The 27,491-nt window shown below is 53.1% G+C and overlaps 2 protein-coding genes and 1 pseudogene across 2 annotated transcripts; 2 read left to right on the plus strand and 1 right to left on the minus strand.

The window, feature by feature from the left end:
* The first annotated feature begins 461 nt into the window (after positions 1-461).
* LOC136505284 (uncharacterized) lies at positions 462-2,368 on the plus strand. Its single transcript, XM_066500438.1, has one exon. It carries the CDS (start codon positions 575-577, stop codon positions 1,955-1,957), a length of 1,383 nt encoding a protein of 460 aa, XP_066356535.1. The 5' UTR covers positions 462-574; the 3' UTR covers positions 1,958-2,368.
* Positions 2,369-2,514: 146 nt separating this feature from the next.
* LOC136505291 (uncharacterized) lies at positions 2,515-4,416 on the minus strand. Its single transcript, XM_066500448.1, has 2 exons — positions 4,120-4,416; positions 2,515-4,031 (listed from the first exon to the last, which is right to left on the minus strand). Exons 1-2 carry the CDS (start codon positions 4,156-4,158, stop codon positions 3,609-3,611), a joined length of 462 nt encoding a protein of 153 aa, XP_066356545.1. The 5' UTR covers positions 4,159-4,416; the 3' UTR covers positions 2,515-3,608.
* Positions 4,417-12,124: 7,708 nt separating this feature from the next.
* On the plus strand, positions 12,125-26,951 carry LOC136505299 (cell division control protein 48 homolog C-like; annotated as a pseudogene).
* The last annotated feature ends 540 nt before the right edge of the window (positions 26,952-27,491 follow it).

Here is a 27,491-nt window from a genome sequence, read left to right on the forward strand (position 1 = left end):
CCTCGGCGAAAAAGGCCTGCCCCTGTACCGCCTCTTGAGAAAGTCCGAGCGCTTCTCTTGGACCGCCGAGGCCGAGGAAGCCCTCGCCAGGCTCAGAGCACTGCTCACCAACCCCCCCGTCCTGGTTCCGCCCACCGAGGGCGAACACCTCTTACTCTACGTCGCCGCGACAACCCAAGTGGTCAGCGCGGCCGTAGTCGTCGAGAGGCAGGAGAAGGGACACGCTCTGCCCGTCCAGCGACCTGTCTACTTCATCAGCGAAGTGCTCTCCGAGACTAAGACACGTTACCCCCACGTCCAGAAGTTGGTTTACGCCATAGTCTTGGCCCGACGCAAGCTGCGTCACTACTTTGAGTCCCACCCGGTGACTGTGGTGTCGTCTTTTCCCCTGGGAGAGATAATCCAAAACCGGGAGGCCTCGGGTAGAATAGCCAAGTGGGCTGTCGAACTCATGGGGGAGACCTTGTCTTTCGCGCCTCGGAAAGCGATCAAATCGCAGGTCCTGGCCGACTTTGTAGCCGAGTGGACCGACACACAGCTGCCACCCGTTCAAATCCAATCAGAATGCTGGACCATGTACTTCGACGGGTCTCTGATGAAGACTGGGGCCGGCGCGGGCCTGCTCCTGGTCTCGCCCCTTGGAATACACATGCGCTACATGATCCGGCTTCACTTCGCCGCCTCCAACAATGTCGCCGAATACGAGGCCCTCGTCAACGGCCTGCAAATCGCCATCGAACTTGGAGTACGACGTCTCGACGTACGGGGTGATTCGCAACTCGTCGTCGATCAGGTGATGAAAGAGTCAAGCTGCCATGACCCCAAAATGAAGGCGTACTGCGCGTTGGTACGTCGTTTGGAGAACAAGTTCGACGGTCTCGAACTCAACCACGTTGCACGAAAGTTCAACGAGGCCGCGGACGAACTGGCAAAGATGGCGTCGGCACGAACCCCGGCCCCTCCGAACGTCTTCGCCAGAGACATCCACAAGCCATCCGTCGACTACGCCTCGGCGACGGAAGAGGACCCATCGGCCAAGCCCACCACAGGGCCCGAGGCCCCCTCTGCCGCCGAGACCCCGTCAGCCGAGCCCGAGGCCATGGCGATTGACGCGGAGCCTCCCAAGGCCGACCAAGGAACGGACTGGCGAGTCCCTCTCCTTGATCGCCTCGTCCGAGGAGAGCTTCCTGCTGACAGAACCGAAGCCCGACGGCTTGCGCGACGCGCCAAGACTTACGTCCTCTGCGACGGCGAGTTATATAGGCGCAGCCCATCTGGTATTCTCCAACGATGCATCACCATCGAGGCAGGCCAATCCTTACTTCGGGACTTACACGCGGGAGTCTGCGGGCACCACGCGGTGCCTCGGACGCTCGTGGGTAACGCCTTCCGCCAAGGTTTCTATTGGCCAACAGCGGTGGCCGACGCCACAAAGCTAGTACGCACCTGCGAGGGATGCCAGTACTACGCTCGACAGACGCACCTCCCGGCCCAAGCCCTCCAAACCATCCCCATCACGTGGCCATTCGCTGTATGGGGGCTGGACATGGTTGGGCCTCTGCAGAAGGCACCCGGGGGCTATACCCATCTGCTGGTAGCTATCGACAAATTCTCCAAATGGATCGAGGCTCGCCCGATCGCTCAGATCAAATCCGAGCAAGCGGTGCTGTTCTTTACGGATATCGTCCACAGGTTCGGGGTTCCTAACACCATCATCACTGACAATGGGACACAATTCACCGGTCGCAAGTTCCTAACGTTCTGCGACGACCACCACATCCGGGTGGCCTGGTCGGCCGTAGGGCACCCAAGGACGAATGGCCAAGTAGAGCGTGCCAACGGCATGATCCTACAAGGCCTTAAGCCAAGAATATTCAACCAGTTGAAGAAGTTTGGCAAGAAATGGCTTGCCGAACTCCCGTCAGTCATCTGGAGCCTAAGAAATACCCCGAGCTGAGCCACGGGATTCACACCGTTCTTCCTGGTCTATGGAGCCGAGGCCATCCTCCCCACTGACTTAGAATACGGCTCCCCAAGGCTACAGGCGTACAACGAGCAAAGCAACCGCACTGCCCGCGAAGACGCCCTCGACCAACTGGAGGAAGCCCGCGATGTCGCGCTGCTACACTCAGCCAGGTACCAGCAAGCCCTACGACGCTACCAAGCCCGGCGCGTCCAAAGCCGGGACCTGAAGGTGGGCGACCTGGTGCTGAGACTGAGGCAGAGCAACAAGGGCCGCCACAAGCTGACCCCACCCTGGGAAGGGCCGTATATCGTCGCTCAAGTGCTGAAGCCCGGGACCTACAAGTTAGCCAACGAGAAGGGCGAAATCCTCACCAACGCTTGGAACATAGAACAGCTACGTCGTTTCTACCCTTAAATTTCCAAACGTTGTTTACATTGTTCCTCGAAATACAATAAAGAAGCGTTCTTTAGTTGTTATAATCTTTCGAGGAACCCCCTTATAGACAAATTGATTGTATAGAACCTAAGGACCGAAAGATCGTCTCAAAGGCGAAAAGGCCGGCCGAGCCGTGAGAACGGCCTATGCCTCTGGGCTACGGCAGCTCCCTCACCACCGTTTCGCCCAAAGGACAGCTTAGGCTCCGAGGAAGTTCTTTGCAGAGAGGTTGTCTATCGATAGGGGCTCGACGTCACTATAACGCAATAAGGGAGACTCGGCTCTGCCTCTGCAAAGTCGAGCCTCCCTCGGGGGCTAAAAAGGGGGAACCCCCCTAAGTCCCGGACACCCTTTCTTAACCGTTTTCCGAAAATTTCCACGCCAAACTCTCTCGCACTCCGACGGGATCTTCGCAAGAAACCCAGAGACCAAAAGCTTGTCTGGAGGCCAAAGGGCCAGCCGAGTCGTGAGAACGGCCTACGCCTCTGGGCTACGGCAGCTCCCTCACCACCCTTCGCCGAAGGACGGCTTAGGTTCCGAGGGATTTCTTCGCGATCGAGACAGAGGGCACGGACTTAGAAATAGAATGGAAAACGGTTAAGAAACACACATACGCAAATATTTTAAGGGCCTCGACGGCCACAAAAACGTCACGATTCGGCAACTAACCCAATCCGGTTACATGGCCCCTTTTGGCCCAGGTCAAAGCTCAAGGATCGGCGGCTGGCGCGGGAGGGACCACCTCTTCTTCAAATAGCTTGGCCAATGCAGTGCCAGGCGCCTCGGCCGCCTCCAACAGCCTCACGACCTCTGCATCAGCCTCCTCGTCATCTTCTGGCAACACATAGCCGTCGCTGACAGCCTCGAGGTTGATGGCGTAGTGCGAGGAGACGACGGCCAGGGCACGCTTGACACCCGTGTGCAACGCCCCTCGGAGTCTCTCGCGGACGTGGCCGCTCAACGCGATCAGGCGGCTCCCAAGGGAGCTAGCTGATTGGACCTCCTCGGCGTCCAGAGCCTCGCAGGCGGACCGGACAGCGCTGCGCAGCGCCTCGTGCTCCCGGACCTCGACATCCAGCGCTGCTTGCGCCGCGACGGAGGCCTCAGCCGCCTGGGAGGCTTCTTTCTCCAGACCTACGTCGCAACAAGGGGACAGGAGTCAAGCGCGAACCAGGACAAGAAGAGCAAACAGAGCGAGGAACATGGTTCAGCGGAACTTACCCTCGGCCTTGCTCTTCCAGACTGAGACCTCGACCCGAGAGGCCTCGGCCGCCTGGGTAGCCTCTGCCAAGGCGACTTTCGTCGCCTGATGCTCGCTCTGCTCCGCACCCAGCTGCCCGGCTGTTTCCTTAGCAGAGGCCGTCGCCTCTTGGGCCCGAAGCCTGAAGGAGTCTCGCTCCTCCTCCAGTTCCTTGATCTTGGCCACCAGAGGGGCGGACTGCTCCTTAGCCGTGGCCAACTCCGCCTGAATATCAGCACAACGAAGGCGGAGGTCCTCCACTTCCGCACTCCGTGCCGACAATAGCCCCTGGGCATCGGCAAGCAGGCCCTTTTGGCGCCGGAGCTGGTCCCAGATATCCCTCTCATTTCGCAGGAACACCGACTTCCCAAGGGATCGGGCCTCGAGCTCCTAAGGAGGCAAAACAAAAAACACACGTCAAACACTGCGTGGGGGCTCGGAGAAAAAACAACGCGGCACGAGAGGGGAAAGTACTTACCCGCGTGACACCGGGCAAGTCCTGACCGATAATAGTCATCGCTGTCTGCAGCGACCGCACTGCCAGTTGGCGGTACTGCTCGAGGGTACCCCAATGCCCCCCCTCTGCGGTATCTTCAAGGGCGAACACGGGCTCCCCCTCGGGGTCAGCCCGGTTCCGCCAGAAAACACGCGGGAAGTTCCACCCGCGAGGCTCGGGCCGTAGCCGGACAAGAGCCGAACTCCCCTCGGCGGGATCTGGGACTGGTTGCTCCGCGGTACTGACCGCCTCGACGTCCGCCGCCTCCTTCCCTCGGGAGGAATCATCTGACGAGATTGTCTGAACCAGGGGCGGCGCCAAAACTTGCTCCGTCTCCATCGCCTCGGCCTCGACGGACCCGGGGGCTCTGGCCTCCGCCATCTCTACCTCGGTGGCCCCGGCGTCCACCGCCCTGACGTTGGAGGCCTCGGGGGCTCCGGCCTTGCCCTCAATAGCCTCGGCAATAGCAGACGCCTCAGCCTCCTTCTCCTGGGCAGCCGCCTCCCCCGAAACGGCCTCGCCCGACGCCGCGCCGCGTCGCACGCCAGCCTGCGCCTCCGCTGCCTGATGGGCGGAGGAGCTAACGTTCACCTTGAGCGCCTTACGGGGCGCCAAGGGAGGGTCTCCCACCAGAAGCGTCTGGCTGGAAGAAAAGACACTCCCAAGGTCAGCATGCAACCAAGGGGCAAACAAGAAGCGGACTCCACCACGGAAGACACTTACCGCGAACGGGGATGCAGCCGCTTCGACACCGCCAGCCTCCTCTGCAAACGGCGGCGGTGGTGGCAGCAGCGCGGCCTCGGTATCCACCAGCGCCAGCTGGCCTCCGTCGGACCCCGGCACCTCCTCGACCCTTTGCGGAGATGATGGGGTCGCCCCCACGGTCACCCGCTCCACCTCCATCGTCGAACCCGTCGGGCCGACGGCACGCTCCTCCGACACCCGCGCCTCGGGTGTGTCGGCCTCGGCCCCGGGACGGGCCGCCACTGGCCCCGGGACGCCTCCTCCTCCTCCTAGGGGCGTCAGGCTCCTTGCCGGCGCCCCGGGAACCATCTCCCTGATGTCGGGGAGGTGTTCCAGGCAGGCCGACCCCACCTCGCGCCCGCCGCCGTCGCTCGAAGAATCCGACACCGACGACGAGGGAGACGGCTCCAACGGGAGACCATCGAGACTCTGACGCCGGCGACGGGCGTCCAGCTTTTCGCGCGCAAGGAGCTTCTTCGTGCGCTTCGCCTCCTTGGCATCTTTCTTCTTCTTCGCCTCCTCAGCGCGCGCCCTGTTCACGGATCGCCGCCGGGCGTCCTCGGGAATGGGCGGCGGGGAGCCTCGCACGTCTCTCATCCCCTGTGGGAACGACGAAGTAAGACGACAGACAAAAAAGGCGAAAAACAAGAAGGCAGCGGGAGCCTCGGCAACATCCAACTTACCAGCGAGACATACCCCCGCGACGGGCGCATCGGGAACGGCATCAAGTCATCGAGCCTCGGCTTCCCATCTACCGCCTCTCTCACCCGACGCAGGGTCTCGTCGTCGGTAAGAGCGAAGGCGGACATCTTGACACCGGCGATCGAATCACCTGGGGTCATCTCGAACAGCCGCCGCCGCCGGGCCATCAGAGGCAACACCCTCCGGCGGTGAAAAGCCGCCACAACCACGGCCGCCGAAAGGCCGTGGTCACGCAGCTTCCCCAGGGCCCTCAGGAGCGGTTCCAGCCTAGGCTGATCGGCCTTGACGACGCCGTATCCCCATTTTTCCGGTTGGCTCTCCACAACCCGCCCGGTATAAGGGGGAAGTCCTCCGCCGTCGTTGCGGAGGTAGAACCAGCCGTCATACCAACGACGGTTGGACGTTGACAGCTGGGCCGGGATGTAGAAGGACTGCCGGTCTTGGCGCACGTGAAGGGTGCAGCCGCCGGCCCTCTGCGCCTTCCGAGCCCCCCTCGTCCCCCCCGGCTTGGAGGTGAACGTCGCTCGGAACAAATGGAGCCACAACTCCCAGTGGGGAGCGATCCCCAGGTACCCCTCACAGACGGCGACGAAGATGGCCGCCTGCGCGATGGAGTTGGGGCTGAAATTGTGCAGCTCCACGCCATAGTAGTGCGGGAGTGCCCGCATGAAGCTATCCGTCGGCGACCCAAAGCCTCGCTCGTGGAAGACGACGAAGCTCACCACGTAACCGTCGCGCGGCCTCGGCTCCGACTCGTCCCCCGGAGCAATCCACTCCGGCTCGTCGGGGTCGGTGATCGGGCGAAGAAGACCGGCCTCCACGAGCGACTGCAGCTTCTCCTTGGTGACGTCGGACCGCTCCCAGGGATCCGCCGGGAGGATGACGGGACCACCAGCCATTGCGCGGCGGAGGACGCTGCTACGGCGGTAATCTCTCTCCTTCTCTCTTTCGATCTCTCGCCCTCGCCCTTCTCTTCCCCGGCGCTCTGTGCTCTCAGCAACGGCACGGAGGCAGCAAAAGCAAACGCGGAAAAGGTAAGGAGGGAGAGGGCGAGGCTGTTTGCGTATTTATGCAGGGACGAGTCGAAACCGCCAGGCGACGAAATCGGGGAAGTTTCCCCCAGAAAATCCGGCGCGGTTATCCAGATCCGGTCTTACCGCCCACTCCCTCCTCATTAATTGCGCGTGCAGTTACGTCCCGTCGACTGACGCCACGTCGCGCCCGACCGCAGCAGCAGCAGGCGCCGTTTCACCTCCCCGAAAAAGCTGCCTCAAAAGGCGCGCCTGCCATTGCTAACCGCGGGGAGAGAGGTAACCTCCACCCGATTCCTTTCAGGCAAAGGAACTGGGCACCAAGCCCGTTACGGTCCAGGGGTTCGAAGGCTGGGCCCCCAGGGGTTTCGACAGCCGCCCCAGGGCAAAAGAGTCAGGGACGACTACGGGCGAGCCTATACGAGGCCGAGGCCCAAGCAAGCGAAACGCTTGGGACGCCCTGTGTCGTGTCCGAGACCGGCAGGGAGGTCTCTGAATGGGATCCCACCGCAGGGAGGCACCGAGCCACCGAGGCCCAGCGAACGGCCTCAGCACCCACTAGAGAAACCCTCCGGTACTCTTGGAGCGCGTCTCCGGACCGCTAGCCGACCCCCAGCAAACGGGGTACGGGCCTCCACTCGGACTTACCCGATAACAGCTCACCGGAAATGCCGTCGCTCGCGCCCACCGAGGGTAGCGTGGCATCTTCCACCCCTCCTTCCGAGCGAAAAGGAAGCGCGAGGGTCGAACGAAAAGTCAGGAGAATCCCTGACGGCCCTCTTGCTCCGCGCAGAGGCTAAGGGACTCTTCCTGCAAAAACATTGCCGAGTCCCAGCGACTTGGGCTCGCACACGAGGGGGCTCGGCAATACAAACCCTCCTTCCGAGCGAAAAGGAAGCGCGAGGGGCGAACAAAAAGTCAGGAGAATCCCTGACGGCCCTCTTGCTCCGCGCAGAGGCTAAGGGACTCTTCCTGCGACACATTGCCGAGTCCCAGCGACTTGGGCTCGCACACGAGGGGGCTCGGCAATACAAACCCTCCTTCCGAGCGAAAAGGAAGCGCGAGGGTCGAACAAAAAGCCGGAAGAACTCCTGACGGCCCTCTTGCTCCGTGCAGAGGCTAGGGAGCTCCTTCTGCAAAGGACGCCGAGCCCCCGCGACCTAGGCTCGCACCCGAGGGGGGCACGGCAGTCAGACCCTCACGCGCGAGGGGCGAACCGAAAGCCAGGGGACCTCTGACCGCTCTCTCGCTCCGTGCGAGAGACTCGGGGGCTCCTCCTGCAACTTTGCCGAGACCCAGCGGCTCAGGCTCGCATACGAGTGGGCTCGGCAAACAGCCCCCCCCGTCCGAGCGAAAAGGACGGGCGGGGGACGAGCAAAAAAGACGGGAGGACCCCTGACCGCCCTCTTGCTCCGTGCGGAGGCTCGAGGGCTCTTCCTGCACCCGAGATAAAGACAAGCGACCCAAGCCCGTTACGGTCCAGGGGTTCGAAGGCTGGGCCCCCAGGGGTTTCGACAGCCGCCCCAGGACAAAAGAGTCAGGGACGACTACGGGCAAGCCTGTGTGAGCGCGCCCTGTATCGTGTCCGAGACCGGCAGGGAGGTCTCCGAATGGGATCCCACCGTAGGGAGGCACCGAGCCACCGAGGCCCAGCGAACGGCCTCGGCACCCACTAGAGAAACCCTCTGGTACTCTTGGAGCGCGTCTCCGGACCGCTAGCCGACCCCCAGCGAACGGGGTACGGGCCTCCACTCGGACTTACCCGATAACAGCTCACCGGAAATGCCGTCGCTCGCGCCCACCGAGGGTAGCATGGCATCTTCCACCCCTCCTTCCAAGCGAAAAGGAAGCGCGAGGGTCGAACGAAAAGTCAGGAGAATCCCTGACGGCCCTCTTGCTCCGCGCAGAGGCTAAGGGACTCTTCCTGCGGCACTTTACCGAGACCCAGCAGCTCAGACTCGCACACGAGTGGGCTCGGCAATACAAACCCTCCTTCCGAGCGAAAAGGAAGCGCGAGGGTCGTTCAAAAAGCCGGAAGAACTCCTGACGGTCCCTCACGCGACCTAGGTTCGCACCCGAGGGGGCCTCGGCCGACAGACCCTCACGCGCGAGGGGCGAACCAAAAGCCAGGGGGACCTCTGACCGCTCTCTCGCTCCGTGCGAGAGACTCGGGGGCTCCTCCTGCGAACTTTGCCGAGACCCAGCGACATGGGCTCGCACACGAGGGGGCTCGGCAATACAAACCCTCCTTCCGAGCGAAAAGGAAGCGCGAGGGTCGTAAAAAGTCGGGTGAACCCCTGACGGCCCTCTCGCTCCAGGCGGAGGCTAAGGGGCTCTTCCCGCAGCATCGTCGAGGCCCTGCGATCCGAACTCGCACCCACGGGCCCGGCAAACACAATGTAAACTCCTCACTCGAAAGAGAAAAAAGCCCCTGGAGAAGTGAAATCACTCCTCCAGGGCCTCGGGGGCTACACCCGGCGGGTGCGCTCGCGCGCACCCACCAAAACCTCGAGTACGAAACACCATCCCGACAGGAACTATCAAGGGCTGATTCTCGTCAGAACCTCAGGGGGAGTGCCTCCACTCCCCCCAAGGCTCGGGGGCTACTATCGGATACCGTGAGAAGGGGTACCCTAAGCAAGATCCAAAAAACGACTGCTTAGACTTCGTAAAAATCGAAACCAGCTAAACGCTGCTGGCCTCGGCCGATTCTCCGACTCGCCCGAGGCCCCATCACCGAGGTCTGCAATTCTCCGACTCGCCCGAGGCCCCCTCGCCGCTGACCTCGGGCGACCCCTTACCAAAGGCCTCGGCCGACCCCCTCTCTCGTCGCAGGCCTCGGCCGGGCCACCGATCCTCCGTCTCGCGCGAGGCGGGCTCGGCAGCACTCCGCTGCCTCTTCCTCCTCCCGTCCCTCTGACAAAACGCCGTGTCGCATTAACTCAGCCGACTGCTGCCCCTGACACCAGCCGCATGCTCGGCACAGTACCGCAGAGCGACTGACGGGACAGGAGGCAGGACTGGGCAGGGGTTACCCGCCACTGTACTAACCACCGTGACGCCCATGCCTCACTATGCTGCCAGCTCCTGCTCCGAGGACAATGCAGCGTGGGGAGCCACATCTGGGCTACTGTGGCCTCGGAATCAGTACCCAGGGCTAATAGCTCCCCCCAAGGCCTCGACAGTTTGCTTCACGGGCTCGGCAGCCTGAGGGTCCATGACCACCGAGCCCCCCACGATGGCTCGGCCTCGGCATCTGCAGAGCCGCTGCCCCCTACGACGTCATTACACGGCAACCAGCACGTCGCCCGCCATCAAGCCGTACTAGATCCCCATGACGCGTAAGACCGAGTATGACCAGCATGTCACTTCCGCACGTCCCATCGAAGCGCTCAACCACTCCGACAAACCACACGACGGCACAGTACAGCGAAGTGGCAGACCAGACGTCCGTCACGTCAGCATCCTGCCATCCACGACGGGACTGTGCAGGGGTTACCGGCTACTGTGCTGCCTAAACTCCTGCACCAAGGACGAACACGACGTGGGGAGTCAGAACCGGGTGCCGGTGACCCCGGGACCAGCGAACCGACCAGTCCGCCCCGCTTGAGACCCCCCGATAGGCCTCGGACGAACTAACCGAGTTCCGCCTCGCCCGAGGCTCCCGGTAGGGCCTCGGGCGAACCGGCCATGCTCCGCCTCGCCCGAGGCTGGGCTCGTCCCGCAACCTCGTCGCCTCCGCCTCAAAAGTCACTCTGGCAGGCTATCGCATCCAATTAATGCGCCCAGCTGCCCCCACTACGTAAGCCACGATCGGCAGTACGCCGCGACAGGAGCGACAGGACAACGGTCAAATCGCCTTTTTACCATCCCTTACTGACAATGCATGGTACCGTATCCTGTAGACGCACGTTCCGCACTGTTCCGCCTAAATCAACTATCGACGATGGCCGCCCAGGCCTCACATTGCCACCTGCTAAAGGCCTCGGCACAGCAGGCCTCAGCATAGTGGGTCTCGGCCTCAGCGCGCCAGGTCTCGGCACAGCCTACTACAGCAGCCACCAGACCTCGACACTTCACCGAGTCAACAAAAGTACAAGAGCGCAGCATGTCGTCAGCCTTGAAGACCATACCGACTAGACATCGACGGGAACTCCCACGACGCCATACTGCTCCAGGAAGCGGAATACGTCAGCAAATAGTAGCCTTCTCATGTACCTCTCGCTTCCTCCTTGTAACTATAAAAGGAGGTAGTCAGGGCCATTTCTGGAGGGACGGGCAAGAAAAACACACCGATAGAACCACACACCTCTACGCTGCTTGAGAACAGCGTCTCAAGCAGCCCGCACCACCCTCGCCGAGACCTGGGGCTATCCCCCTCTCTCACCTAGCTTGTAACCCCCTACTACAAGCACTCCGGTGCAAGGAATACAAGATCGATCTCTCAGACTGGACGTAGGGCCTCGATTGCCCGAACCAGTATAAACCTTGTGTCTCTTTGCATCACCATCCGGGATTAGGGGCACGCAGCACAAATTCACTCGTTGGTTGAGGGACCCCCGGTTCCGAAACACCGACATGTTGTGGAGGGCCTTAGAGTATCTCCAAGAACATCTCTAATTTTTGGCAAGATTGAAAAAACTGCTCTCCAACACTTCCATATCTTTCCACACTTAGGAAATTTGATATAATCGTTCGATATAATCGTGCGGATAAATACACTCGCCCATCCATCGGCCAATTTGAAGGTGAAAGGATGTTGGAAAGAATAGAAGTAGGACATGATTCCTGATGCAAAATATACAATACAAAGAAAATAAAAAAAATGGTTAGAATGATTCAGAAGTAGTCTGACATTCCAGGTGTAAATTGTCTTTTATATTTTAGGACCAAGATTTTAAAAACTATTGGAGGAACCCAATAAATATGCTTGTAACTTTTTTTAGCCACTTACAAAAATTAATGATTTACCAATTGTTTTTTTAACTATTGGAGATGCTCTTACTGCGCTCAAAAAGGGAAGTGCATGCGTTTGGGTTAGTTAACCAAATATTTGCATCGTAAAACTTTTTTTGTGAACTCAATATATAATTTTTTTAGACACTCTAAATAGGAGATGGCACGCCATTGCCCCCATGTTACTCTACTCACTGGTGCAGCAATGGCGAGGACCTTGAAGCCGAAGGATGCGCGGCATGATGCCCTAATAAAGACAACAAGATCAAGATACCATCTCTGGATCGATGTACAAGAAGTTATCATCAAGATTTTGCACGACTTCAGAAGAAGTAATGGCCAAATCATCGAATGTCGCGCATCTTGAAATCAGTTCTGGACAGCCCGCAGACGCAGTGCTGAAATAAAACGGGCATGACTCTCTCATTTGAACTCCATTTTAGATGAATGACCACTCGTTGGAAATAAAACGGTGGTGCAGCAATGGTATATATATTCTGTTCTTGATGCAGGGGAAAATCAGAAAACAGCAAGATGATGAGAACAAGATGGAGGAGATGAAGACGATAACAATGAAGAGGAGTTTGGGCAATGCTTTCATTGGGCGTACATGATCAAATTCAGAGGCTTAGAACAGAAACAAGATCCTCCGGAGCATTGGTAAATCAAGACACAAGCATGCAACATTCAACGCATGGAGATGTTAGAAGCGAACCACGATGGATTATAAAAGACGACATCAAACTGCATGGATACTTTTGGATTCTCGCGGCTACAGAGGCGGCTGCAGCTCTCCTCTCCCCGCGTGGCCCGCGCACTCCGGTCCCTCCTCTCTCCCCACGCAGTCGGCGCCCTCACTCCTCGATTCCTCACTCAGCGAACCTACGACCGGCACCAACTCCTCCTTGCGACCTTGAAACGACCGTGTCACAAAAGGCGCCGCCGGCCGGCCCTCATAAAGGGCGGTGGCCTTGCCATCTCCAGCTCCTCCGCCGAGGTTGCCGCCAACGCCCTTCGTGTCCGCCACCCCAAATTCCACAGCCAGAAGGTCGACCCCTCCACTGCAGCCGTTCGCCGCATTCCATCCGCCATCCCCTCTCCATCATCCTCTGGCTCTGACAACGACCACTCAGCCTCCCGCCGTCGACACGACGCTCAGACCACCACCACCACCATCTCCTCCACCTCCCTCTCTGATGAGTATGTCCAACCACCGTCTCCCCACGCTTTCGATCTCTCCAAGACCATCCTCCCCTCCCAGTACACCTCCCAGACGAGAAACATAACCCCAGCACCATCCAACAGATGGAGATGGAGATTAAGGTGATCCCAGAGAAGGCACGAGGTGGCGGCGATGCCAAGTCAGAGGGGCCCGAGGTTTGCTGATCTAGGTGGGATGGAGGCGGTGATAGAGCAGCTCATGATGGAATTGGTGGTACCCCTGTGCCACCCTGAGCTGCCACGGCGTCTTGGGGTTAGGCCTATTGCTGGACTGCTTCTGCACGGACCGCCTGGCTGTGGAAAGACCACCCTTGCACATGCCATTGCCAATGAGACTGGTGTGCCATTCTACAAGATCTCGGCCCCTGAAGTCGTATCCGGGGTATCTGGTATATTTTCTAACTCGTTGCATAAAAATATGGGAAAATTCTGATATTGTGTGGACAAAAAAGTTTTAACTGTTGATCTTGTTCAATGCTGGAAATAATTAAAAATGATGGGAACGGTTATTGTTAGTTCTTGCTTGCTTGGTCAATCCTGAATATATTGTTGTTAGTGTTCAAAACATGGACAAGATTCGCTATTTTTATATTGTTGCTTCAATATAAGCCGGACATATTCAACTTGGAACCCAAAATTGCTGGAATATGAACAAGTGGTGCCTGAGGTAGTCAATATCCTTTGTTAGAATAGGCATCACGAGTTAGAATGTATAAGTGTATAACTAATAGCATGCTGCATTGTAATATGTGTGTTTACATAACAAATGTAGCTGTTGAAGGTTGGTATTGCTAACAGCAGTTGTGGAATGTCAGTGTCTGGACCCATTATTTTCTAATATCAGTCTATTGCTGTACAATGTGGTACCATGAAGTCATGAAACCATTATGGAGATAGGATTCATGCAGAAGGTAACCTCATAGTGTTCGTGTTCTTGCAGGGGCTTCTGAGGAAAACATCAGGGGCTTGTTTCAGAAGGCATATAGAACTACTCCTTCAATTGTGTTCATAGATGAGATAGATGCAATTGCATCAAAGAGGGAGAATTTGCAATGGGAGATGGAGCGACGGATAGTTACTCAACTAATGACATGCATGGATGAATTCCACCAGAATATTGGTGGTGGTGATTCTGATGCCGAATCATCTGAAAAGAAACCTGGTTATGTTATTGTCATTGGAGCTACAAACAGGCCTGATGCTGTGGACCAAGCTCTGCGAAGGCCAGGAAGGTTTGATCGAGAGATATCTCTTGGTATTCCAGATGAGCATGCATGGAAACAGATACTGAAGATGCTTACGCAGAACCTTCGACTTGAAGGCCAAATTGACTCATTCAAGATAGCAAGGGCCACACCAGGTTTTGTTGGTGCTGACTTGAAGGCTTTAATTGATAAGGCAGGTAATCTAGCAATGAAGAGAATAATTGATGAAAGAAGAGTTCAGTATTCTCATGAGCGTGAGGGAAACAACAAGCCTGACTGGTGGAGGCAACCTTGGGATACAGACGAGGTGCTTACATATTACCATGGGTGACTTCCAGGTAATCTTTGTTATTTAAACATGTAGAGATAATGCCCAAGAATATTTTGTTATTTCACTAAGTGTAACTTGATTCAGAATATAGCTTGATCCATATTCACCAAAAGCCTTTGTATTTTTCTTTCTATGGTTTTTTAGTACATTAGTTTTGCTTTTAATTTCATGTTGTGTAAGCTGCTATGGATTGCAACAGATTGACACCTTCTTTCTTGATGCTCTCATGATTGTATCACGTTATATATTGTGGACATGCCTTTCCCCTCAGTTTTCTTCTGTTGTTAAGTTTATAACAGTTTCCAATGGATATTAAATTTTTCAATTTGCATTTTTTCTTTTTTTCCTCGGTTCATGTCTATGAATCTATTACTGTGGGGGGTTTTATGTCGTCGTTATTATATGCCTTTTAAGGTATTTGGAGTGAATTTGCAAGCTGGCTTCCTGCTGTTTGGACCTCTGGGTTGTGGGAAGACACTAATAGCAAAAGCAGTGGCACATGAGGCAGGGGCTAATTTTATTCATATTAAGGTAATTTATCTTTAGTTTTCCATATTTTTACTTTGCCTTTTCAAATTCACAATAATGATAATTCTTCTTATGGAACTAGGGGCCTGAGTTATTGAACAAGTATGTTGGGGAGAGTGAATTAGAAGTTAGGAAAGTATTCATCCGTGCACACACTAACTCTCCATGCATACTTTTTTTATGAGGTAAGAGTTTTTGTGTAGCCAACCATAGTATATATTTTGTTGACGCAAAATCTGTGTCAGTCACTTTAAAGAAAGTTCGGATGCTCCCTGTATACTACTAGAAGTGGTCAAGCAACTTAAATGTGTTGTTTCATAAATAAATAAATAACTTAAATGTGTTGGGCGTGAAGCTGTTTTTATAGGTTTATCTTGTTCAAGTGTTTATCCCTTTTGATTTGACAGGTAGATGCATTGACAACAAAGAGAGGGAATGAAAGGGGATGGGTTGTTGAATGTGTCGTAACCTAGGTTTGAATATTTTGGGACCTTCTTTCACATTTCTTTTCCTTTCTGTTGATTTACTGATTCTTCTGTCTGCAGTTACTTACTAAACTTGAAGATCAACGTCAAGGTGTTTATGTCATCGGAGCTACAAACAGGTAACTGTCAGCACTTAATGGACCTTTGTTTATCCTCGAATGGAAGGCTGATAACTGTACCCCTTTTCTGGTGCAGAATTGATGTGATAGATGATGCTGTTTTGCGGCCTGGTAGATTTGGGAAGAAACATTATTATGTACCTTTACCTGGTGCTGATGAACGGGTTTCAATACTAAAAGCATGTGCTCAAAGCAAACCCATCTCCTCAGGTGTTGATTTGGATGCAGTGGCATGTCGAGAGGAGTGCAGCAATCTCACTGGTGCCGACCTAGCATCACTGGTAATTTCTATAGTATTAACTAGCTTCTGACTGTACAATGTGGTATCTTTTTGGCTTTGAAGATGGATACCTGATGAATGCATCCTGTCTTTATGAATCAGACATTTGAATTAATTGCAGCACTCGTTTGTGTGAATATAAAATCGATGATTCAGAAGCTGGCAAAAAATGGAACTGACATGGTTGTTTCATTAGGTGAATGAAGCAGCCATGGCAGCGTTGGAAGAGAGATTGGAGTTCCTTGAGAATGGCACATCGTCAATGAGTTCATCTTGTTTGATTGAACTATCACACTTTGAACAAGCTCTATCGAAGGTGAAGCCATCAGTATCTTAATAGGTATCTTTCTGTCATGACATGCTGTCATGGTAATCTTTCTGTTCACCATTGTTATACTGTCACCTGTTTCCTTGGTGGCTTTCCGAGTGTTCGGCTGGACTTAAAAAAAACTGTTCATGCTGGTTTTTACCGGTCATACTGGTTTTTTTGTGAGAGCAAAACACCGTTCTGGCCGGAAAAAAGGATAGCCAGCCAGCCAAATTTGGCCAGCCGAACACGCCGTTTATTTATTTGTACCAGCTTTGACTCACCGGCAGTTTTGTATGCACAACATACATAAATGAGTAATACAGTTATATTCTTGAAATTTAGCAATTTCCTTTTTTTTGCATTTTTTGTATTCCTCGGCTGTCGTTCTGTTCTGATGTACCATTGTCCTCAGTAGCTTTTTTATTCACGACCGGGTGTGTACCCGTTTTTCATTAAGAGGAAGAGAATTTAAACGGTACACAACCGAGCGCGGGGCCGTTGATTTGGCGAGCGGCCTCAAGCAAAGTCTAGCTAAGAGTCCTACCTGACTACTGGATCCAAGGTTTGCGATTACATGCCTAAGGAATTTTGAGACCAATACAGATGAAGCGTGGCCAGAGGCGCGAAGCCCGCTAGCGCCCAGTCTTCGCCTTCCTTGATCGCCGCTCTGACGACATCGAGCACCGAAGATGGCCCTCTACCAAAGACTCGATAATTTCTTTCCTTCCAGATTGTCCAGACGACAAGGAGCAGCAACGAGTCGAATAGGGGCTTGGACACTAGGTCGATCCGCCCCCTTTGTTGTATCCACCACTCGCCGAGTTCCTGTACGCCGTCTAGCAAAAGGGCCAGCAGATGTATGGGCTCCAACAACGCGTGCCAGACTTGTCTGGAGAAGACGCATCTGAGGAACAAGTGGCACGCTGTTTCGGGTGCCTGATCACATAAAGCACATGCGTCATCGTCTTGAAGGCCATGCCGTTTGTGATGGTCGGCGGTGTAGGGCGAGCTAGAAGAAGAGCTTTACCCGTGGCGGCGCCTTGGTACGCCAAAGCTCTTTGGCTCCCAGGAGCCTGCTTGATCCTGCAAAGAAAGCCTGGTATGTCAAGGAGACCGAGTACGCCCCAGAGGAAGACCATCTCCACACAAAATGATCAGGTTGCAGCGGCTGCAAGTTCACCGATTGCAGGAGCTCCTAGACTCAGAGGTAATCACATAGGACTTGCGTCGTCGTGGCTCTAGTGATGTCCCTCACCCATTGGTTGTTGTGGAGGGCGTCACGCAGAACGTGATATAGTAGCGAAGAGGGCCGGGGCGAAGAGGTGTAGGGGCCCCACCGATGACTAGTTGTCTATCCAGAGTCTTGTGGACGCACCGTCGCCCACGGTGACTATCGTGCTCGTGACGCTCATAGCATCGATGCACCTTTTAGGTCACGATGGCAAGCTCACCCAGCAGCGTTGTGGCTTAGAACGTGAGAGCCACTCCCAGCGTAGTCGCAGCGCTAATCCGAAGAAGCGTAGATCGATTACTCCCAAACCTCCAAGATCAGTCGATCGGCAGACAATCGGCCAGGCGACTTTACACTTGCCACCGGAGCAGGAGGCAGCACCAGCCCAGATGAAGGCCCACACAGAGCTTGTCAATTTGCTTGACTGCCTAGCTGGACAGGCAGCATGCAATGCTCAGGTGCACCGGGACAGCGGACAATGTGACCTTGGTGAGTAGTACCCTACCGACATTGGTCAAGAGCCCTGCCTTCCATGTCGGGATTCTGGCCGTGATGGAATTGAAAGGTCCTAATGGCTAGAGGGAGGGTGAATATGCTATTAAAAGTTTCTACAACAACACTTAACAAACCGGTTAGACAAATATGAGGTGAAGCGGATGTTGCGCTAGCCTACTAAAAATACAAGTCACCTACCACAAGTCTAGTTTCTATGGTCTCTATCCACACAATGACTATGTCACTACACTAAGGTAGTGTGCTCTCAAAGGCTAACTAAAGAGCCACACTAACCAAACTAACAAGCTCTCATAACTAGCTACACTAAAGAGTTTGATAACTAGTTTGCGGTAATATAAAGAGAGAGAGAGCAAGATAGTTATACCACCATGTCGAGGAATGAACCAATCAATCACAAGAATAAATACCAATGAAGACCAATCACCTCGGAATCAAATGATGACACAATAATTTTTTTTACCGAGATTCAATTGCTTGCCGGCAAGCTAGTCCTCGTTGTGGCGATTCACTCACTTAGATGTTCATACGCTAATTGGCATCACACGTAAACCCTCAATAGGATGCCGTACAACCAACACAAGATGAGGATCACACAAGCCATAAGCAATTTACTAGAGTATCTTTTGGCTCTCCACCGAAGATAGATCAAGAACCCCTCACAATCACCGCAATCGGAGCCAGAGACAATCACCAACCTCCGCTCGACGATCCTCGCTGCTCCAAGCTGTCTAGGTGGCGGCAACCAATAAGAGTAACAAGAGAACCCCGTAGCGAAACACGAGCACCAGGTGCCTCTAGATGCAAACACTCTAGCAACGCACTTGGATTCACTCCCATTCTCACAGAGATGATGAATCAATGATAGAGATGAGTGGGAGGGCTTTGGCTAAGCTCACAAGGTTGCTATGTCAATGCAAATGGCCAATAGAGTGAGCTTAAGCAGATCATGGGGCTTAAATAAAAGCCCCCACGAAATAGAGCCGTTGGCTCCTCAGTCCACTAAAAATCAAGACGACCGGACGCACCGGTCGGTTTGACCAGACACAGGACCCCAGCATCCGGTCCTTAGATTTTTGCCATGTGTCCCATGCTTCAAATGCTGATCGCCTGATCTCAATGGTCAACAGTGCACTTAAGTTGTGACCGGACGCTCTATAATGTAGGACCAGACACAGGAGCCCAACGTCCGGTCACTTCAAGTAAGGTTCCAGTCGCGACCGGACGCGTCCGATTATAAGCGACCGAACATAGAACCCTAGAGTCCGGTCGTTTTCAGAGAACTCCCCGAACCTCTGTTTTGCGACTGGACGCGTCCGCTCCAGTATGACCAGGCGCAACACCTGAGTCTGGTCATTCTCCAACTGTCACGCGTCACTGATGTTCCTCACGCTACCACGTCAGCATACGTCAGCACTGACTGGACGCAGGCCCTGAGCGTCCGGTCACTCTTCGCACCAGCGTCCGATGACAAGACTGAGACCACACGCTCACTGCTGCTACTAACCGGACATAGGGTCAGCGTCCGGTCACTGCATGACCAGCGTCCGGTGCATCTCTGTGAAACCCTGTCTTTTCTGTACAGGACGCCGGTGGCACCGTCAGACTGTCCGTACTCTACGGACGGGCAGTCCACCGATGAAGTTTCGAACCCTTGCTCCCAAGTGCTAAACACAATGTGTATCACCTTTGTGCATGTGTGTGAGCATATTTTCACAAACATTTTTAAGGGTGTTAGCACTCCACTAGATCCTAAATGCATATGCAATGAGTTAGAGCATCTAGTGGCACTTTGATAACCGTATTTCGATATGAGTTTCACCTCTCTTAATAGTACAGCTATCGAATCTAAATGTGATCACACTCGCTAAGTGTTTTGATCACCGAAATGAAATGGCTTCTACCACTTATACATTTGCCTTGAGCCTTTTGTTTTTCTCTTTCTTCTTTTTAAGTCCAAGCACTTGATCATCACCATGGCATCACCATCATCATGTCATGATCTTCATTTTGTTTCACCACTTGGAATGTGCTACATATCTCATGATCACTTTAATGAACTAGATTAGCACTTAGGGTTTCATCAATTCACCAAAACCAAACAGCTGCTTGTCCGTGTGTTTCAATCGCCAAAACGAGAGAGGTATCCCCAGGTATTTGCACAGGAACGACGCCATGACACCCGGAAACACCAGCTGGACATCAGCGATCATGCCGTTGTCACAGCAAATAGGCGCTGCGACACACTTCTCCATGTTTGTGACTAGCCTGGACGCTTCCATGAACTAGAGGATCTCAGCAAGACACTGTAGGTCTGCGGTCCTTGGCGATAGTAGAACGACAAGATCATCGGCGTAGAGTGATGCCCGATGTACGACAACTTGGCCAGGCAACGGCGATAGTGTAGCATGGCGGTCAGCTTCTTTGATGAGGGAGTTCAAGACCTCCATAACTAGGATGAAGAGCATCAGTGAGATAGGGTCCCCCTGACGTAGCCCCATTGAGTGCATGATATGCCGCCCTGGTCTTCCGTTCACAAGTACTTTAGTGCTTGCTGTGGACAGCAGGGTAGAAATCCAATCCGTCCAACGCCGAGAGAAGCTAATGTGTTGCAACACCTCAATCAGGAACGGCCAGGACACTGAGTCGAAAGCTTTTGTGATGTCCACCTTGAGGAGCACCGATGGGAAATTCTTCATGTGCAACCACCGGCAACCTAGCTGAATGGTTTCAAAGTTATCGTGGATGGCACGGCCCTTGAATCCTTGATGAAGGCGCTTTGGTTTAGGGCGACCATGTCCTTCAACCTCGGCGCTAGCCTCCTTGCTAAGCATTTAGCAAACAGCTTACTAAAGCTGTGCATCAAAGCGATCGGGCGGAAGTCCTTGAGGCGGTTCGGGTCTGGGTTCTTCCGTAAGAGGATCATCAGTGTATCATTTACCAGGTGGAAGCTCCTAGCATCAAGGGACCATAGAGCGTTCATCGCATTCATGATGTCTTGCTTGAATCCTCAGTAGCTTCAGCTTGAGATGAAGCTTATCCAATGCCGCCCTGAGATTAGGTCGTGGCAGTCCCTAACAAGCACTGCGCCGACGGATGTTTGGTCTGGCAAGGCACCGAGCAGGATGAGAGGGCTGAGATAAGGGTCTGGGAACAGCTTGGATCTAGTGACGAGGAGCTGGAAGAACACTGGCAGCTGTGAAGTTGCTTAGCAAACCAAAGAGGAAGGCCAATGATATTTTGCTGATCAAGGACAGTAACCAAGACACGGTGATTAGGAGCTTCTAAAGGAAAGACGCTTCAAGCAGAGTCGATGTTCTGATTGTCTGCATGGATTATGCGATGTTTTGTTTCTGGTCCAGGATGTAGCCAGTATCTGTTTCGATCTAAGCTATCTCTCGCTTCTGTTGCGATCTAGCTTCCTCCAGCCACTACAGGAAACTGGGACTTTGCCCAGTGCTGGAATCTTTGCCGAGTGCCAAATATCGGGCACTCGGCAAAGGCCACATTTGCCGAGTGCCGCACTCGGCGAAACTTGGCACTCGGCAAATAGGTCTTTGCCGAGTGTCTGGCACTCGGCAAAATAAGGCACTCGGTAAAGCCAAACTTTGCCCAGTGCCAGACACTCGGCAAAGTTGGGCACTCGGCAAAGAGGCGCCCGGGATAATGGTGCCCGACGCCGGCCTCTTTGCCGAGTGCCTTCTGTTTGGCACTCGGCAAAATATTGGCTTTGCCAAGTGCCTAGGGCTAGCACTCGGCAAAATATTCACTTTGCCGAGTGCCAAACCTTAGCACTCGGCAAAATAAATTTTTTTTGTTTTTTGCCACCAACTTTTTTTATTAGATTTGTATTTGTACCATGAACAACATGTTCAAATTTGGCACAATTTCATTGCTGTTTGCTATATTTCTTCACTTTATTTCGTTTTCTTGCAATTATCCGGAAAATGTAGGTTTGAACTGCAGGTGCATCGAATAATAGTTTTGATCCATTCCAAAGATGTTATTCTTGTTTGTTAGTGTCACTTTATGCTAAATCAAGGAACTGTCTCCAAATTTTGATCAACGTGCTCACGAGGCAACGTCGCGAACTTGCGTGCGAGTGGTTATTTAATTCTATAAAATTCAAACGAATCCTGAAAATCATGAAACTTAGCGAGATGTCGTGATATCACATGCATATGCAGTGGTAAAAATCTGAAAACGTTTGGAGGGCGTCATCACATATGGTGTTCACAAACGCCGCTGTAGGAAGGAGGAGGAGGTAGGAGGAAGAGGAGGAAGGAAAGCAGGAAGGAGAAGAAGGGGAGGAGGAAGAAGAAGAAAGAGAAGGGAGGAGAGAAGGAGAAGGGGAGAAGAGGAGAAGAGGAGAAGAAAGGTGCCACCTCAGTTCGTCGACCCTCACGCTGTAGTGGTCGTCCCCGTTGTCATCGCCGGGCCTCAGTCTTCGCATTCTCGCTGGCAAGGTATGCCCTAATGTTAGTATTAGTTAGTAAGTAGTAGTGTTAGTAGTAGTAGTTAATTAGTAGTGTTAGTATTAGTTAGTAAGTCATAGTGACAGTAGTAGTTATAGTTGTTGTTCATAGTTTTAGTGTTAGTAGTAGTTATTGTTGTATGTATGTGGTTGATGGCCTTCGTGCCTATGTTTGGTATACATGTGGTTGTTGGCCTTCGTACCAATGTTTTCTGCAGGTTTTGGGAACCTCTCCGTGCAGGGGAGGTGCTGCTGAAATTTTTAATGGAGTCTAACCATTTGCCTTTTCTTTGCAGGACGAGGACCATTGGGAGGCACTCGGTGACCCTGATCATCTACGTTGGCGTTGCAGTTCTGCCTGCACCGCGTCGCCTCGCCACTGCAGCGACTCACCACCGCCCCACTAGCCTGACCTCACCGACACCCTAGGTATAACCCATCTTGCATACTTGCATCTCGTGTAACCCCAGTTAGGCGTATCCCGTCCGAAAGAGATACGGTCGTTGGTATGCAGATCTTTGCATACCAAATTCTGTACCTGTTTCGGATTGTCCACGTTTTTTGGACAGCCCGCGGATACGTAGATGGGTTGGTTTCCGTGGCCCGCTCCTATCCGAGATAGAGTTTCGACACCACCTCCTCGTTGTTCTCCTAATACACAATCTCCCTGCCAGGACGTGTATCGGGAGAACAGCGGGGAGGTGCTACCAAAATTCTGTCTTAGATAGGAGCAGACCATGGAAGCCAACCTCATCTACGCATCCTCGGGTGGGATTAGGATCTATCCTTTACCTATTAGATGTATAGTAGGAACGCCTTGTGGATTTACCTGCAGTTTTTATTACTCGCTTACATATGCATGTGTCAGAGGATGGATAACCATGAGTGGATGTACACGGGCCACGCAAGTATGACCCCAGAATGGATGACCAAGACCAATGCTTTCCTGGAGCATGCATTTGGTGAGGCTGCTAAAGGGTCAGCCCGGATGCCGTGTCCGTGTAGCAGATGTGGGAACAAGAAAAGAAAAATTAAGAGGCTCATGGGGGAAGATCTTATCAAGTATGGATTCACGGCAAACTATACCCGCTGGATCCACCATGGTGAAGCCGATCGTATTAGAGAGGAGGTGGTGAGACAGCGTCTCGAGGATTATGATGGAGATGGCGGGGTAGCAGACTAGATGGATGACATTCAGTAGGCACGGTTCAGTGAAAGATTGGAGGAGAAGCCAGAGGAAAGCGCAAAGACGTTCTATGATATGCTGTCTTCAGCGCAGAAGCCCTTGCACGAAAAGACAACGGTATCGTAGCTGGATGCAATTGGACGCATCATGGGGTTGAAGTCGCGGTTTAGCATGAGTCGGGACAACTTCGATGGTATGTTGGCAGTTTTTGGATCCCTGCTTCCGGAGGATCACATCCTGCTGAAGAACTTGTACGAGTCACAGAAACTTCTTCGTGCACTTAAGATGCCGTATGAGCAGATCCATGCTTGTCCGAATGGATGCGTCCTTTTTAGGAAAGATCACGAGGGAGCAACGCACTGTCCAAAGTGCAAATCCTCTAGGTACCTAGAGGTCGACACTAGTGAAGGCAAGAAGGAACAACTGAGTATCCCTACGAAGGTCCTACGGTACCTTCCTTTCATACCGAGGATCCAACGGCTGTACATGACAGAGGAGTCCGTGAAACAGATGACATGGCACAAAAATGGCAAAAGGTACAATCCGGACAAGATGGTACACCCATCGGATGGCGACGCCTGGACCCATTTCGATGGCATACATCGTGTTAAAGCTGAGGAGGCTCGCAATGTACGTGTAGCGTTGGCAACAGATGGGTTCAACCCGTATGGATTGTCCGCGGCCCCATACACTTGTTGGCCCGTGTTCGTGATACCCCTGAATCTCCCCCCCCCCCGGTGTCATCTTTCAACCCAAGAACATATTTTTGTCGCTGATAATTCCTGGACATCTGGGGAACAATATGGGTGTGTTCATGAAGCCTATGTTCGATGATTTGATCGATGCTTGGGAAAAGGGGGTACTGACATACGACTGAGCTACAAAGAGAAACTTCACAATGCATGTGTGATACCACTACTCCCTGCATGACTTCCTAGCGTATGGCCTATTCTGTGGGTGGTGTGTTCACGGGAAGTTCCCATGCCCAATATGCAAGGCAGGTGTGAGGTTCACTTGGCTGAAGAGTGGTGGCAAGTTTTCGTCGTTCGACCAACATCGTTAGTTCCTCCCCCTTGACCATCCATTCAGACGAGACATCAAGAACTTCACGAAAGGTGTTGAAGTCACCGATCCTGCACCTCAGATGATGACCGCTGCCGAGATCCGCGCTGAGATAGAGGCTCTCAAAGTTGATAAAGAGAAAGGTCATTTTGATGGATATGGTCAGTACCACATGTGGACTCATAAATCAGGCTTGACTAGGCTTCCCTATTTCAACGATCTTCTTCTTCCACACAACATTGATTTAATGCACACAGAGAAGAATATCGCCGAGGCGCTTTGGGGAACACTCATGGACACAGAAAAGTCTAAGGACAATGTTAAGGCAAGAGTGGACCTGGCAGCACTGTGCGATAGACCAAAGCAAGTGATGAAGACTCCCGCGCCTGGCAAGAAATGGAAAAGGACTTTGGTCGATTTTGTTTTGAAGAAGGACCAAAGGAGGGAAGTATGTCAGTGGGTTCAGTCATTAATGTTCCCTGATGGGTATGCGGCGAATCTGAGGAGGGGAGTGAACGTGTCCACTTGCCGAGTGTTAGGGATGAAGAGTCATGACTTCCACATATGAATTGAGCGGCTCCTTCCAGCAATGACTAGAGGTTTCGTCCCCGAGCATGTGTGGCGCGTCCTGGCAGAGTTGAGCTATTTCTTCCGCCAGCTTTGTGCCAAAGAGCTATCTCGGGCCGTGATTGATGACTTAGAGAAAGTGGCACCTGTGTTGCTCTGTAAGATGGAGAAGATCTTCCCACCTGGCTTCTTCCTCTCAATGCAGCATCTGATTTTGCACCTGCCTCACGAGGCACGAATGGGGGGCCCGTGCAAGCCCGTTGGTGCTATCCAATCGAGAGATGTCTAAAGGTTCTTCGGAAAAAAGTGTAGAAATAAAGCCAGAATTGAGGCATCCATGGCAGAGGCATTCATTCTTGAGGAGGTGTCAAACTTCACAACATCATACTATAAGGATAGCCTTCCCAGCGTGCACAATCCAATCCCTCGTTACAACACCGATGAGAGGTCATCAAATCTCAGCCTTTTCAAAGGTCAACTTGGCAGGGCAAGCGCTTCGAGCACCAAGACCTTACGGAATGATGAGTGGCGCACTATCATGTTGTATGTGTTGTTGAACCTTGACGAAGTGAACCCTTATGTGTAGAAAGTTCTCAATGAGCTTGTTACATACGCCGTCACTATCGTCTATCTATCCAACCCCCTTGTCTCTTGCTTTTTTAGGGAATTTCTGAATACATACTGGACAGGAAATAGGGATCCTTCCCCTCAAGAACAAGATAGTCTTCTCAAAGGTGGTGTGCCCGATTTCATTTCATGGTTCGAAAAGAAGGTACCATCCAATTTACATCATTCCATCTGTGACATCCCACTTTGCTCCTACGAGCGAGTAATGATCTATCCGCCCTCACCTTACAGGCACGCATGGATGCGGAAATGGATGAAGAGTTGAAACAGGTTGTCAAAGGCTTCCCCTATAGGGTCAAGTCATTCACCGTATATGATGTGAATGGCTATCGCTTCCACACAAGAAGCCACGAGCTCAGTTGGCCCAATCGAAAAACCACGAATACTGGAGTTCGTACGCCTGGCACCGATGACCACGACTACTATGGCATAGTCGAAGAAATATACGAGCTCAACTTTGAGCTTCGCGGAGGTCATAAGCCAGTCATATTCAAATGCCATTGGTTCGATCCCAATGTCATGAGAAGAGCCCCTGAGATTGGACAAGTTGAAATTTGACAAGATTCCCTCTATCAAGGAGACGATGTCTATATTGTGGCTCAACAGGCCACGCAAGTTTATTATCTTCCATAGGCGTGCCAAAAAGATCTCACTCTTAAGGGTTGGTACCTTGCGCAGTTGGTATCACCGCATGGCAAAGTGCCTGTCCCAAACGATGAGGATTACAACTTTGACCCAAACACATATATAGGAGAGTTCTATCAACCCAAGGGGCTAGATGGCATGTTTCACATAGACATGCTTTCGCTGATGGGCATGGAAGTAGACAATGACATTGATGAGGACGATGGAGATGAGGACGATGGAGAAGAGGTGCAAAATGCCAAAGACTTAGCACTGCTTGAGCGATTATGGTTTGGCATTGCCATTGATGACAACGATGGAGATGAGGCAGAAATGTTAGACAATATTGTTAGTGATGACGACACTTATGATCCGACCGCTGCCAATCCTGAAGATTATTTCTAATTCATGTAATACTATATTATTATTATTTTCTAGTTATGTTTTGTTCATTTTGCATCTCTATATTTGTCTATATTGTCAAAACTGGTTTACTCTTTGTATTTGTAGGCACTCGACAAAATGCCGGGCGGAAGGCGGACCCGGACCTGCAACTCGCTCTACGCGAGGATGACTCAGGAGGCGGAGGCGGAGGCGTCGGCGAGGAGCCGTCTGGCCCGCCACCCTCATGGCCGTCCGAGGAGGGTGGTGCAGTCGTCTGCCGTCCCCCCGCCCGAGGAGGACCGGACGACGACCACTGACGACGAGGACCAGCAGTTGGCCCCCCAGACAGGAGGGGGTGACACTTCCTCTCGGGGGGTGGCGGGGGGTGACACTTCCTCTGGGGGGGTGGCGGGGGGTTCCACTTCGAGCACCTCATCGGCACCGTACTTGCGCGGGTCCTCGCAGCTCCCGACGCAGCCGATCCCGTTTTAGAGGAGGCCGGTGATTCGTCCCAAGGGCGACAAGTAAGTATCCGTTCATTTTACATCTCTTCTTGTTCATATGCTGAAAACCGAACTACGGACTAACAATTCTTCTTACTGACTCCTGTAGGAACTAGGAACTTGTGTCCAGGGGCGATCATCGGCAGTGCAATGGGATCCTCGGTGGCCTGATCCGCCTGCACTACCCTGGTTTGGTCACCCACGCCCAGGTTGAGTCGCCTCCCTAGACGTGGGACCACTTCAACTCCGCCGTGGATGCCGTGTACGGCAC

This window comes from Miscanthus floridulus, chromosome 1 (assembly GCF_019320115.1).
Source record: "Miscanthus floridulus cultivar M001 chromosome 1, ASM1932011v1, whole genome shotgun sequence".
Taxonomy (NCBI): Eukaryota; Viridiplantae; Streptophyta; class Magnoliopsida; order Poales; family Poaceae; genus Miscanthus; species Miscanthus floridulus.